The 15,337-nt window shown below is 43.6% G+C and overlaps 1 protein-coding gene across 1 annotated transcript in view; it reads right to left on the reverse strand.

The window, feature by feature from the left end:
* The window catches only part of AGRN (agrin), a 483,523-nt gene that overhangs the window by 142,602 nt on the left and 325,584 nt on the right, over positions 1–15,337 (reverse strand). The window contains 3 exon segments of the mRNA XM_044281802.1: positions 3,094–3,300; positions 6,630–6,854; positions 10,654–10,878. Of these exon segments, the coding sequence (XP_044137737.1) occupies positions 3,094–3,300; positions 6,630–6,854; positions 10,654–10,878 (657 nt within the window).

Genomic DNA, 15,337 nt, shown 5'->3' on the forward strand with positions numbered 1-15,337 from the left:
TGTAAAGTTATGTGCAGGCTTTTGGAAAGTGTGCATATGGACCAGGAGGCAGCTATTGCATGAACTAGAAACAGAAATAGATTTTACAAAGCACAACTAAAAATATCTTCAGGTGGGAAGAAAATGTTCCAGGTATGCGATACGATTATGTTCGGGAGATGAACGCCCTGGTAGCATAAGTGCCAGCGATGACTTCAGTTAAATTCAGAACCGGAAAATAAATTCAATGCCACAAATATGAGAGCAGGTTAGCATTTTATCAAGGTGTGATGAGGAGGAAGAACCTGGGATAGGCATGGGTGCTGCAATCATACGTATGGGGTGTCAATGTGCCATTCTTATTTTGGAACCATTATTTATGGATCATGCTAAAGCTATAATGCATGACAGAGGCTGATGCGTGACAGCTCTCCCACATACAGAGACTGTTTAACCTGTTTAGGCCTGGGCATTACAGAAATGGCTGAACACAGTTTCTTATCTTGCATCACTGAATATCCCCGGCAGGTCAGTATTTCTGATAAAAGCATGTCCGTAACACACACTTTAATAAATGGCTCGAAAGCTAGAGCTTGAGTAGCTTTGTAAATACAGTGTATACTACATTATTTATCTCGTACTAATCCTGAGTTACAGCCTGTATTATAGCCACAATTCGCAGGCTTCAGCTGAAATCTCCCAGCGGTCCCTGCTTGTTCAGTGGCTACGTAGGGCTTGCTCTGGTGGTGTAGTCTTTACACCAGGCACGGTTCAATAATCTGGAAACATTTTCTTCATTCTATTACAATTATTAATTCATATCATTATGATTATGAGGCAATTCTCCCCCATAAAAATTATTTTTTGGGGAAATAATTTTGTTATACGGCATCATACAAACACCATATGGCACCAAATGGAATGCCTAGGGGTCCATTTCCGCACACCGATCTGAAGAAGTTCTTATGCTGAGAATAAATGTGCTAAAGGGAACCTGTCAGAACAAATAATATCCCTAAAACCTTATACTATTGAGGATTAGTTTTCTAAACATTTCCCTATGTCTAATATTAGGTGCATTATCAAAAAAGAAGATGATGCAACGATGCAACACAGGACATGCCACCTGTAAATAACCGGTGATACCACTCCGCTGAAGAGTTACATTGGTCGGGTGCTACTGGAACTGACTTGTAATAAATTATCCTGACCTGTGAGATGTCAATCAACCCAAGAAAGGGCATAAATTAGCAACCTGCCACCATGACCCTCTGAGTTGGCAGCACCACCTCCATGACTCTTTACTAGTAATTTGCTGCACATGGCATGTGATATGTTCCTACTTATTTTATTCGATAATGGAGAAATTAATGATAGATATAGGGACAAGTTTAACAAATAGAAAATCATTGATAGTATAAGTATGTGATGGCACTTAAAGAGTGTAATTTGTCCTGACAGGTTTCCGTTAAGGGAAGTTGGTGATTAACATTAAAGAACACATTGCCCTAGGAACATTCTCATAACACATTTCATTATTATACTGGAATTGGATATATTCATGCCTCATTGGACTCTCTAATGCCAACTCATGATTTCACTCATAGCCTTCAACTTCTTGCCAGCCCATTTGGATTCCTTTTCCAGCTATATGATACTATACCCAATACAACAATTCCTACGATACAACAGCGGCTGTAGACTGGCCGTCTGAGTACTGACATGCATGTTGACCAATTTAGGAGCTTTTGAGAAAGGTTCTTCTTGCAGCTTAGCCCATTGCAACAATACAGCAGACTGTTTGCTTGGTATAAACCAGGCATGCTCAACCTGCGGCCCTCCAGCTGTTGTAAAACTATAACTCCCACAGTGCCCTGCTGTAGGCTGATAGCTGTAGGCTGTTCGGGCATGCTGGGAGTTGTAGTTTTGCAACAGCTGGAGGGCTGCAGGTTGAGCATGCCTGGTATAAACTATGATTTGTACTCGAGGATTTTGTAAGGATTTTTCTTGCAATGCACCAATACATAAACAGGCAACAAGCACAGAACGAATCAGCACAAACAAGTGGATTAAGGAAGGAGCTAAAAGGTTGGTAGAAGCCCAAGCTGCACCAATGCAGTAGCCTGGAAGTGAGCTCAGAAAAGCATAGGGATTTTCATCCACACACTAATTAATGGAGAGCAAGCTGTGGATGAAGAAGAGTTGGGAGGAGAAATAAGTGTCTGGAGGGGGACATATGGTTTAGACAGCAGACCTCAGACTGAAGACCTCACAGACACTGAGAAGAAAGCAACCAAGGGGGGGACATCCATCCTTACTCCACAGAGCCTCGGCTGAAAAGAAAGACACAAAATACAGGGAAAGGGGGGCACACATGGAAAAATAATGTCTTATATAGAGCAGGTCAGCCAATTATGTGGGGGAACATTCAAAGCAATTCCCTGGGTCTATAAGCTCCTACCAAGCCCACACCCCCACATTTTCAAGTAAGAATAAGAGCTGCAGGTTCTCCTTGGACAGCTTTAAGAAAAACAGCAGCCAAAAGTCTGAAAATAGGAAAAAAGGAGCAAATATCCATTGTAGCAAGGGAGAGAACAGGATAAGGCTTCATTAGCAAAGATTACACAATTTTGTTTTGCCTTATGAGGATAAGCAATCCCCAGTTGGTTCCGAAACTTATCTGGTCACCAGCTGAAATTTACCCACTGTACAACTTCTCTATGAGGGAGAGACAGAGACAGAGAGAAGAAAGCAAGACATTAGGAAGAACAGGAGAAGATACACATATCAATATGTTTTATTGGCGCTGCACAAGAAAAGGTCAAAGAACATTGACATAAGTGGCAAGATGCAGAATCCAAATGGAGATGAAGATATGTAGGAGGAGAGACATGGACAAGCAAAGGAAATGACCCCCCCCCCCCCTGCACCCTTATTCCTAATTCTGCCCTCCCACCAACTCATTTGTGATGTTTCTATGTTCTATGTAAAAAGCTCATTGCAGCTCTGTTTGGTATAATAACGCAATAAACATGAGGAATTCTTACCTTCACATATGGAACATTGTGAGGATCATACATAACATATTAGAGGTGAGCAGGGGTATGTACTTACCACATGGACCTTTGTGTTTCATTGGAATGACTGTTTTCTGGATGCACTCAGCTTTTTGCCTCTCGCAGTCATTGGCATAAGTGCGACTGTCCCGGCCGCAGACAGGCTTGTAGGCACCGTCACAAGTAATGCGGTCACAAGAGCAGCGGGTGACTCCTCGACGATTAAGGCACACAGCATTGTGCTTACATTCATCTTTGCATTTGTCTAGCAAAAGAGCAAAGGGAAAGTAAGAAATAAAGACTCACACACACATATTCTGGCTTGATCAGCATTGGATTTTACTTAATTTTTGTACATAAAGTGATAACCTAGCTTCGAATGTGTGTCCATAATGTCATTTATTATGTTACGTCTTTAACTTCTACATGTTCAAAATATATTGCTTTGATTGCGGCCAACATCCATTAAGCCCATTATCATTCCGTTTTTGTTTTTTTTGAGGATCCAAACTGCTTTAGGTTTTTACATCTCTAACGGTGTTGACAGTGTTGAGATCAAAAATGAAAAGGCTAAAGGGCCAAGGCTCATAAATTCCTACCAGAATACAATACTTAAGAAAGAAGCAGACCATAGTTTGAAGTTTGAAGCGTTGTACACCTTAGACAGTTATGTTTATGAGAACATTAGGATTTCTTCTCCGACGCACATCTTGAAGACCTACATATATTATCTTAAAATTAAACACATCACAAGTACAAAAAGCCCTAGGAGACTCTTATGCATTTTGGACAGTGCAGTCTGCCTTTACTTATAGTCCATCCTTTTTTCTGGATACATATTCTTTCCTAGACAAACCGTAATTAGGTTTACATAATGCTATGACTAACGACAGACTACACTGTATGAAAAGCGTAACGTCTACTTGGACTTTGTATACTTGTGATGTTTTTATTTTTGAGGTAGTAAATGTGGCATTTTACCAAATTGTGTGCCGGAGAAGAAATTATGAAGTTTTCATAGAAGCAACTGCTTATTAGAGTCCGTGTCCGATATGAGGTTAGCTGCCATGCACTTGACGTCAGGAATGGATCTATTAAATCCAAAATAGTGGGCTGGTTGTTCACATTAGAATTTTTTCATATTGAATGTCCATTTTAGCCAATCTTTGTATTTTAGAAGAGCCCCCAATAGTAAGCGTGTTGATAATATATGATACAGTGTCACATTTTAATTTTCCTGTGAAACGTTCCTTAACTGAAACTGCCACCATCCGCCATGATTTCTGACCTGAAATCATTTAGTCAACAGCATTGTTGCACAGCTTCTAAAATGAACTTTTAAAAACTCCTCAACTGTAGGTGACTGCTCAAGTGTCTATGGGAGTATTTGGACAAAGGGCCTTGCTGAACTTTCACTCAGCCGTTACTCTGTTTTTTTCAATGACATGAATGACAAGTCAACATTATTCATAGGCCACACAGAAATACTTGCACAGTAGGCAAAAATGGGCGCCAGTGCACCAGTCCCAAGCTCACTTCTAGGTCACAAGCTTCCCTGCTAATTTGGCCACTTGTGAAGAACAAAATATTTTGCTTGGCCCATGGGTGACATTGAAACTTCATCAGCTTTGTTTACCCGGATACACCCATTTGAGTCCTCATTTGCGTACAACATGGGAAAACAAGTGAAGTAAATGGCCCAATCTGTCCAAATATATCATTGCAGAGTTGCATTGTTTATTGACACTGTCGCTCCAAAAATGTTATTCAAGTTTTTTAATTCATCACATGAACCATAAAAAAATACTTGCCCTGCATAAAACAAACCCTAGGCTATGTCTACAGAATTTTTTTTTTAAAATTATTGCTTTTAAAATGTAGAGTACAAATTGCTGAGCATTAAAAGGTTCAACATTTTTTTTTACTGATGATCTATCCTCTTAGCCATGCCCCGGCCAGTGCAACTAGTTGTGACTTCACTGGGCCTGCGGGAAACACAGAGAAGGTCGTAACGCTACTGCCAGTGCCGCTGCCTTCTCAAACAGCTGATTGGCAGGGGTCCCCAGGTGTCGGACCCCCACCGATCAGATGCTGATGGATTATCAGTAAAAAAACAAAAACTGCAGAACCCCTTTAAAGACCCAAACAAGGCTGCATCCTTAAGGGTTATGTAAAAAGCCACATGAATGGAATATTTGTGATAGCATGTAGCTATCTGCAGAACAAGGTGTACGTGACCCAATTTTTTTTGCTAATTACTGATATGAGGGCTATGTGTGTAATTTCTCCATATTTATGTATCTAAATGTACATTTTTAGCAATTTCATATAGAGGTTTATTCTGAGGATCTCTACAGAAAAAGGTCCCGTATTGTTTGATGATTCTTTGCATTCTTTTATTCGGAATCTCTGAAAGCACACTTACTGTCACACAAATCGATGGTAAAGTGCCATCACAGACCTCCATTTAAATGTTTCCCAACCACATAAGTGTCATTTCACTGTAAGAACACTTTCTTTGTGTTAGAAATACTTCTATTCAGACTGCGACAGTGTCAGGAAGATATTGATTTACTGGTTCAGACTGCAGTGCTGTATTGTGTAACAAAGAATGGCACCATCTTCCCACATATGCCCAAAACTGTATCTCTCACTACATTCTGGATCTGGGTTGTTAGACATAAATTAAAAAAATTAATGAAGGGAAGGAAAGTTGGTAAAAAATGGTAAAAACAAATAACTCACCTTGAAAGTCCCACGGTTCCAGCACCCCAACAGTTTCCAGTCTCCGCCAGACCAAAAGGGAGAGGTCTGTGGCCACGTGCACAAATCATTACTGAGGCCAGTGATTAGTCACAGTGACCACATGACCATGGATGGGAAGTCCTCAATTCCAGCTCAGTAGGGATTGGAAACCGTGGGAGACATATGAATAGCGGGACTTTCAAAAGGTGAGTGATTTTTTTTCTATGTTTTTTCACACTTTTACACACTTCATTACATGGGTTTTTCCTGGACTAGAACATTGATGTCTCATCCACAGCATAGGTCATCAATATCTGATTCGTGGGGGTTGGACTCCCAGGACCCCCGCCTATCAGCTGTTTGAAGCGGCTGCTGCACTCTGGTGAGTGCTGTGGCCTCTTCCTAGGCCACAGACTTCACATTCATCATTCATATGGCCTAGGAACAGCTTAGTCCCACTTAAGTAAATAGGCCTGGGCTACAATACCAAGCACAGCCACTATACAATGTACGGCACTGTGCTTGGTATACTGTGAAGAGGCCACGATGATCACATGAGAAGTACAATGGCCTCTTCAAACAGCTGATTGGTAGTGGTGTCGGGAGTTGGACTGAATCAGGTACTGATGATCTATTTATTTTTTCATTGATGTCGAACAACCCCCTTAAATTAAAAAATGAAGGAAAACACCAGGAAAAGTGAATATAGTAAAGCTAACATCTGTATGTCATATACTATAGAAGAGTGCCCTGTATTTGATGGTGCATCTGTTATAATTTGCTCATTCCACTACTTTGCACTTCACTCGCTGAGCTCCAAAATCCAAGAGACAGAGTGTTTTATCTTACCCTGGGCCTGGCATTGGCCAGAGCGCACTTTCATCAGTTCTATTCCTCGAATGCTTCCATTCCTGGTCATAACGCATTCATTGTCGTATGTCACTCCGTCATCAGCACACACAGGTTCTCTCCGGGCTGGACAGTTCTCTGGCCGTGAGAGCATTTCCACTTTGCGCATGCGTGGGTTTACCCTGCACACTCGATTCATATCATTTAGGGCATTCTTACAAGGGTCTAGAAATACAGGGCACATGTTAGCAAGTAATGTATATTATGCCTTTTAGTTCCATCATTCAAACTCAGAAACTTTCCAAATAAATTGAAAGGAAACGTATAGCAAAAATTATAATTGTCCCCCTATTGTGGTGCTGCTTTTGCCCCAAACCATGGTACGGCACCTGTCTTCAGATATGCCACTAAGTTGATTACATTCTGGGTGTAGGAAGCTACTCATGCTAAAGAACACATAAGACAGGTAAACTAAGGGCCCCCATAGACATTATACTGTATTCTCGATCAAAAATTCCAGTGGGAGCAGACAACAGTCTAATGTGTATGGGGAGCTCCTGACTCTTTCGCGACAGATGATGTTGTGGTAGAGAACCTTTGGGAATGTTGAAATTCAATTCCAGATCATACTGAGGAAGTGCCTGGCAGCGGCTTTCTTGTTGAAAACACATAGATGCCTAGCCTATGTGTATGGAGGAGTCAGAAGAGATAGCACTCCACCAGCAGCAATTGAAGGTGTATGGGCATCTTAAGGATCTATTCACATCTACACTGAAGCCTTCATCACAGATTCCATCACCCTGTAGGTGATGTGTACCTATGAAATAAAAGGGCTAGACAAGCATAACTGGACATTCAGGTGGCTGACTATTCAAATAGAATTTGACTCTCTGTATCACTGGATACCTAGTATCTGGGTGCCCAGTAATACTGGGCAGCATGGTGGTTAGTGCTCAGCACTGGTCATGGATATGTTGGGATTTTGGAATTTTATTGTACTTGTTTTTCTGAAAAGTATTTTTATAAAACTGTATTTAGAATTGATGATAGCACAGAATCTAGAATTTTCTCACCCAGATAACACACAGTAAGTATATTTAGCTCACATTGGCTCAGTGTTCCTAGATATTAATCTAGATATACAATATACACATTTTGAAAGATGAAATTCACTACAGAGTATATTGGTATAACTGTCTTGAGGGAATACAAGCAAAAAATAGGCACTAAATGAGATACAGAGAATTCACTCGGAGAAGGCAGTTGGCTTTTCCCAGCAGAGATCCATCACCTATAAGCAATTTAGCAATTATTTCTTCTCTTATTGTTACACTCAGGCTTATAACTCAGGGGAAGGCCATGCTATTTCTTATCATATGATAACATATCTATGTCTCGATCTGGGTATATGAATATGTATATCTCTATGTCATGTCTCGGATACATACTGTAGGTTATTTGCCATTGCCCTCTGCAGCTTCGACAGCTACAATTCCTCCCAAGCGTCTGTGTATATTGTGTATTCTTACTGAGTCTGGTAATTGCTCTATATGTATTATTATTTATACCAGTAATAATACATGGGTTTTAATGAAGCTGGGATTTAAAGATCCCTGTTCTCTACTTGACTAAGGTCTCCTTGCCTATATTTCTGAATAGATTGTTAATAATATGAATCTTTGCTCTTCAATGAAACAACCTGCCGCCATCATAAATAGGTTTTATTATAATGATAGGAAAATGTAATGGTAGATACAGTAAAAGGGTTTTCCGAGATTTTTTTATGATGACCAATTCTCTGGATAGGTCATCATTATCTGATCGGTGGGGGTCTGACACGCAGGGACCCCCGCCAATCAGCTGTTGTGAGCACCGCTCCCTTCTTCGTACTCACCAAGCTGTACATTGTATAGCATTTGTGCTTGGTATCACGCACAGCCCCATTCACTTGCATGAGGCTAAGCTGCTCCTAGGCCACTTGACACATGAACGTGTTGTCACTTGGCCTAGGAAAAGCACAGAGAAGGCTGCAGCACTACTGTAAGCGAAGCTGCCTTGTCAAACTGCTGATCGGCAGGGGTCTCGGGTGTCGGACCCACACTGATCAGATACTGATGACCTATCTCGAGGATAGCTCATCAGTATAAAAATCTCGGATTTACAGAAAAAATTTCACTATATATGCAGAATGGGATTTTCCTTTTTGATGCATTTGTTACAAAATATGTCCAAAACTAGTTGCACCAAAAATACACCAAACTGCCCCAAATTTTTGGGGACAATCACATTAGTAAAAGTTGGCCATTGTGCCCGCGATATCAGCGTTACTACTGCAATTCTAATCCCCTTTTTATGTATGTAAAATTACCTGGGAGGGTAGAACATCAGATGGGCACAATCAGCACTAGTCCAGGGGGGTTTTGGACTACCGAAACACACTGCTCATATGGTAATCTGAGAATCTTGTGGCTATTTTACACACAAGAAGAGGGGACTGTGAATGGGACAAATTGCAGCACAGCGACATTGAAATGGAGGACACCAGGCATTTTAACTGTACATTCTTAGTCAGTGAATTCAGCAGTCAGGCATAGTGAGATTTCTACCAAGAACCAGAGGGGTGCTTTAAGTGCACAAAGATCATTAGAACAGGCGTCCCTATACCCATACGTGTATATCACATATAACTGGCTACGCCAAGTAGAAATCTGTTTGCTCATTTTTTAACTCGCCCACCCTAAAATCAATGCAATCACAGAACAATACATTGCGTTGGAGTGCATGCATTTTATATTTAGACATGATGAAATTTTATGTAAGAATAACAAATTAAATACATGATGTAAATCAAGTGGCGCTACATCCTCTGAAACGGTCAAAACAACCCTGGGTCTTATGAAAAGTTTATCATACACGTGTAAAGGAGTTTTCCGTCAGTTTTATCCTGATGACCTGTCCTCAGGTTAGGTCATCATTATCTGATCAAAGGTCTACGACACCAGGGACCCACGCCAATCAGCAGTTTGACGAGATCGCTAGCTCCTCACAGCTTACCGAGCAGAGTGCCATCCTTTGTCGTGGCTCAGTCCCATTCACTTGAATGGGACTGAGCTTCGCTTAGGCTAGATGGCCACAGTGCTCAACGAAGCGCCACAGCCTCCTTAAACAGATGATCGGCGGAGGATAGGTCCTCAGTATAAAACAGTCTTAAAGGAGTTCTCTCACTTCAGCAAATGGTATTTATCATGGCATAAAGGCACTATGAAAACCCCTTTACACCTAGGGTAAGGCTACTTTCACACTAGCGTTCGATCGGATCCGTTCTGAACGGATCCGCTCATATTAATGCAGACGGTGGCTCTGTTCAGAACGGATCCGTCTGCATTATAACTTATAAAAATTTTCTAAGTGTGAAAGTAGCCTGAGCGGATCCGTTCAGACTTTACATTGAAAGTCAATGAGGGAAGGATCCACTTGAAGATTGAGCCATATGGTGTCATCTTCAAGCGGATCCGTCCCCATTGACTTACATTGTAATTCGGAACGGATCCGCTCGCCTCCGCACGGCCAGGCGGACACCCGAACGCTGCTTGCAGAGCGGAGCGGAGGCTGAGCGCCTGCAGGCGGATGCATTCTCAGTGGATCCGCCTCCACTGAGAATGCATTAGGGCCAGACGGCTGCGTTCAGGGCCGGTTGTGAGCCCCTTCAAACGGAGCTCATGAGCGGACACCTGAACGCAGGTGTGAAAGTAGCCTAAGCTGTAAGACGGCCACGGAGCTCACCAAGGCGCCACAGCCTCCTTAAACAGCTGATCGGCGGAGGATAGTTTGTTAGTATAAAACAGTCTTAAAGGAGTTGTCTCATTTCAGCAAATGGCATTTATCATGTAGAAAAGGCACTAAGACAACCCCTTTAAACCGGATTTAAAGCAAAAAAATAAAAAATAAATTCGGGCTATTTGTGCAGGTAAATGAATATAGGTTTATAATGTCACAAATATATGGTTACAGCATTATTACTCACCACATGGCCCCTCAAACTTCTTGTAGAGGTTCTCCTGACTGTCACAGGCCTGCTTGTTCAGCGCACATTCGTTCCGGTAGTCTTTTCCATCGCTGCCACAGACCACATTCTCAGGCAGGCCAGCACAGGTGGTTGGGCAGACACACTTAGCGGTTTGCCCATCTGCCGAGCGTACACAGGTGCTTCCATAGCTACAGGACACTGAAGAGCAAGGGTCCCTGGAACCTGCATGAGAGAAGATACAGAACCACACTTACTGCATGACAATGCTATCCTAATTGTACTAATAACTGATCAAGACACAGTAGGTAGCACTAAGGCTCTGAGGCTGAGAGTTCAAATCAAGTCACAGTTAAATATATCCATGTTAATAAGATTAACCTTAGAGTATATGCCTGCTGTAAGAAAATTAGATTGTGAGCCCCACTGGGGACAAGCACTGATGTGAGCGAATACATAATGCAGAAACCCCAGGGACGAGTGCCAATGCAATCAGAGGCCATTGACAATAAGAATCACAGTGCTCTAATCAGTTAGGTGAGGTGTAGTGAAGCAGGATCACTACTGAGAAATCACTGGGCTTAAAGCATGCAGTAAATGAATATAAGGAACGACAAACTGTGATGGTCACCAGGTCAATTTCCACTCTGCCTACTGACTATTTGTACAATGGACATTAGACGTTAAAAGAATATCACAGTCCAGGAAGGGTACGGGCGCTAATGTCAACTTGTGAGCCTTGATTCCCAACCTATTTGAAGAGCTAGCCTCAAGGAATAGATAGCAATGTCTATATATATGTCTAATAACAGACATCATCATTTTCTTGAAAAAATAAAAAAAAATTGGATTGAGCTATGCCAGTGAACTTCAAATAATGAATTCTAAAGTAAGTGGTCATAAGTACTTGTTGGATTTGGTTTTCAATTTTTTTTATACTTTACACAGTGCTAAACTCCTAGTGGCAGCCTGACCATGAAGCAGGATTACTCACAAAATGTAAAGGTTTAGTTGGAGAGACGCAATACAAGACTAGGATGGTGGCCCAACACTTTCTTTGCAACACTTTGATGGACAGACGTTTTCACTGCCTGGCCCTGTCAAAGTGGAGTTGCAAAGAGAGCAGAGCCGGTAGGTGTAATGGTAACGCCCCTGTTGCTCCTAGAGGCTCATTTACATATAGAAAAACTAATTTTTCTCAGCAATGCGGGCACATATGAACATGGGGCCAACACAGATGTCTTCAGCTGCCAAGTGCACATGTAACAGGTCAGCCAGTGTCATAGGTACAAATCTGCTGACAGATGCCCTTTAAAACGAACATGTATACATTGGACAGATATATCTACGAATGCCATCTGTTGGATATACAGTACATCAGCTATCCATTACCCTTAGCCTCCCTAATTAAAAAAATATTTATGGCTAAGATATAATTTTCTTACTAGATGACTACAACGGATTCGATCCCATGCATCGGCTATCCCTCACCCATATGCATCAGGTCAGGCACAGGTTGTGATCTTACTATATACTGACCCATATAACTTTAGAGAGATACTGGAATACAATGTTGTTAGGTCAAGATAAACCATTGTAAACTTGGAGCTTAAAGGGGTTGTCTCATCTTCAGCAAATGGCATTTGTCAAGAATGGGCCGTACTGGGGCTTTAGGGGAGGCCCCACATGATTAAATTTTGGCGAGGGGACGAGGAACCAATGGGTTAATTATAGTAGTGAAGGGTGTGTGTCCAGAGGGGATTTGTAAGTGAGGGCAGTTGGTGGGGAAGGGCGCTATTTTAGATATATAGTTGAGACGAGCTGCGGTACCTATGGAGTTCGTGGACGCAATGATCGGGAGGTTGAGGGCGGCAGCGGAGTCCAGTAGTTTGCATGCTGCAGGGCGAGGCGACAGGGTAAGTCAGGCCCACAGTCGGAGGTGAGACGGCCGTGGCGGGTACATCCGCCGGTGCGCCTTAGCCTTAGTGAGGCCCCCAGGGCTCGACGCCGAATAGAGAGCCGCTCCACTGACCTTCCACAAAGGGGGAAGGCAGTCAGCCTAGACATGCGTCCTCTGGGCGTGGAAGGAATCTCCTAGTGAGGCGGAGCCCAGAGCAGGGCAGGGGGCCACCCCCCTGTCCTCACCTGCAGACAGCATGGGATCAGGAGCGGGAACGGCGAACCACCCACTTTGGGTGGCTGGGAGGCTCGCTCGGTGTGGGAGAGGAGGCAACAGCAGGAGGACCGAGGCTGTGCAGCTAGAGGCCAGCAGTGTGCACAGGACTCATCATAGAGACATTTTTCAAGTGGATGCACCTGCACATATGGAAGAAGGAGAGTCAAGGACGACACAGAGCGCACCCAGTATGGACGACACTGGGGTGCAGTCTTGCAGCGGCGCGTCATCGGGACGAAGAGGAGAAGATACGACGGACGGGGCGGACGTCAGGAGCCAGGACCATCGGCTGCGGGGTTCACTGCGCCTGGGAAGCCAGGTGAGACTCTATGGAGATCCCTGCATTCACTAGTTAGCAGCCTGGGGGGTGTCGGGGATGGGGGGAGTCATGGGGAGTTAGTTGGGGGTCTGGGGCAGCTTTTGAGCAGCCTCGCGGGTTGGGTTAATGGTTTAGGGGGGACAGGCTTATATCAGTTACCAGCTTGGGGGGGTAGGTGTTGGGGCGAGTGGGACAGTGGGGAGTATGCGTCTCAGGCTGGGGGATCAGTGTCTGTGCAGAATCAGGCCGGGGGGAAGACGATAGGCTTAAGGTGGATGATGGGGCAAAAGGGGAGGTATATGTATGCTTTGAAGGCCTGTTAAAGGGTGCATTTGAAGCAGGAGGTGCGGGAGCGTTTATGGAAAGGGGAATACGTTGATATATTTTTGTTAGTTCCGTTAGAGCGTTTTAATTTGGATAGAGCGAAGAAGGATGAGTGTAAGAGGGAAGAAGAAGAAAAGCACCGGCATAGATTGATCCCGTGCACTCTTTCAAATTTACTACAGGCCTTTGCCATTCTGGAGAGTGTTATTGGTGAACAGTGATGGCCAGTTTGCAGTGTTCGCCAGCGAACACATGCGGGCTGCCATCTTGACTCACAAGTCCGGCCTGCACCCGGTGACCGCATTTGTTTCAGACTGGCTCACTGCACAGGCACAGGTAAGGGCTTACCTGTGCATCGCCGGACTTGTGAGTCAAGATGGCAGCCTGCATGTGTTTGCTGGCGAACACTGCGAACTGAACATCACTCTTGGTGAAAAGGCACCTGAGTGTTGCTCCTCCCTTTTTTGATATTTAGATGGGATAGGGGAGGCGTATAGGGTTTATGGGGGTTTGGGTTGGCTCTGTTACGATGAGCAGTTTAGGCAGAGGAAAGCGGTTCGCCCTAACATCCGGTGGGACCATAAAGGCATTGGTTTATGGTTAAAAGTGACGGCGTCAGGAAGGCAGGGGCAGTCCTTTCGGTGGCATCCAGGGGGGTCAGGTCAGGTAAGTTTCGCAACGGCTTCCGCAAAAGGACTGTGCTTCCTTTTTAATGAAGGAAGCTGCGAGTTTGGGGCAAAATACAAATTTAAACACGAATGCTCATATTGCGGCGGGAATCATGGAGCCAATCTATGCTTCAGAGGCAATAGGCAAAGAGGGGCCAAAGCCACTGCAAAAGGGGCAGACTCCAGTGCAGGTGGAAAGGATGGAACAGTATATAAATAGATTCCCTAAGCGAGAGGAGGCGGAGCTTTTAAAAAGGGGTTTCACATGGGGTTTTAGTATACCGTCGAATCCCGTACAGGTGGTTAGCATGCAGAAAAATTTGCGTTCAGCATTAGAGCAACCAGAAGTGGTGTCCAAAAAATTGGGGAAGGAGGTTTTGTTGGGCAGGATGGGTGGTCCATTTGTGGAACCGCCATAAGTCAATTTGAGGGTGCCATGTCACCCTTGGGTTTAGTGCCTAAAAAAGAGCTGAACAAGTTTTGGCTAATTCACCATTTATCTTTTCCAAAAGGGGCGTTGGTCAATGATGGTATTGATCCTGAACTTTGTTCAGTGGCTTATACATTATTTGATGCGGCTATGGAATGGGTGCGAAAACTGAAACAGTCCATGTGCCTGGGGTGTCTAATTGCATTGCGGATGTCCTCTCTTGTTCGCAGTGGGAGCATTTTTGTCATCTGGCACCAGAAGCGGATTCTGAAGGGGTGGAGTGTCCGGAGTCCTTATGGGAGTTCTTGGAGGTACGGTAGAGGGCATTCTACAGGCATCATTGAGTGCAGGTACATGGGCAGCATATGAAAAAGCCTTAAGTTTTGGGGGGCAGAGGTGTGAGAATGTGGGGATGAGAGTAGATAAAGCGGAAGACCCGCTTTTGTCGTTTTTTGAGGCATATTAAAGAAGAGGGTTGGCCAGTCGCACAGTTGAATAGATGTGTTGCGGGTTTGGCCTTTGGTTTCAAGTTAAGGGGTCTCTTGGGAATTAAAAAAGTATTTCTTTTTTGAAAGTTTTGAAAGGTTGAAAGGTTGAAAGGTTGGAGGAAGAGTAGGCGCACAGAAGATAGAAGCAGGCCTGTTTGGTTTGCTTTATTATAAAAAATTGGGGGGGGCAGGCAGAATCAGTGTGTAGTTCAGTGGGTGAAGTACGTTTACTTAAGTTGGCTTTTTTGCTGGCCTTTTTTGGTGCTTTTTTTGTTTGGG

This window comes from Bufo gargarizans, chromosome 2 (genome assembly GCF_014858855.1).
Source record: "Bufo gargarizans isolate SCDJY-AF-19 chromosome 2, ASM1485885v1, whole genome shotgun sequence".
Lineage (NCBI taxonomy): Eukaryota > Metazoa > Chordata > Amphibia > Anura > Bufonidae > Bufo > Bufo gargarizans.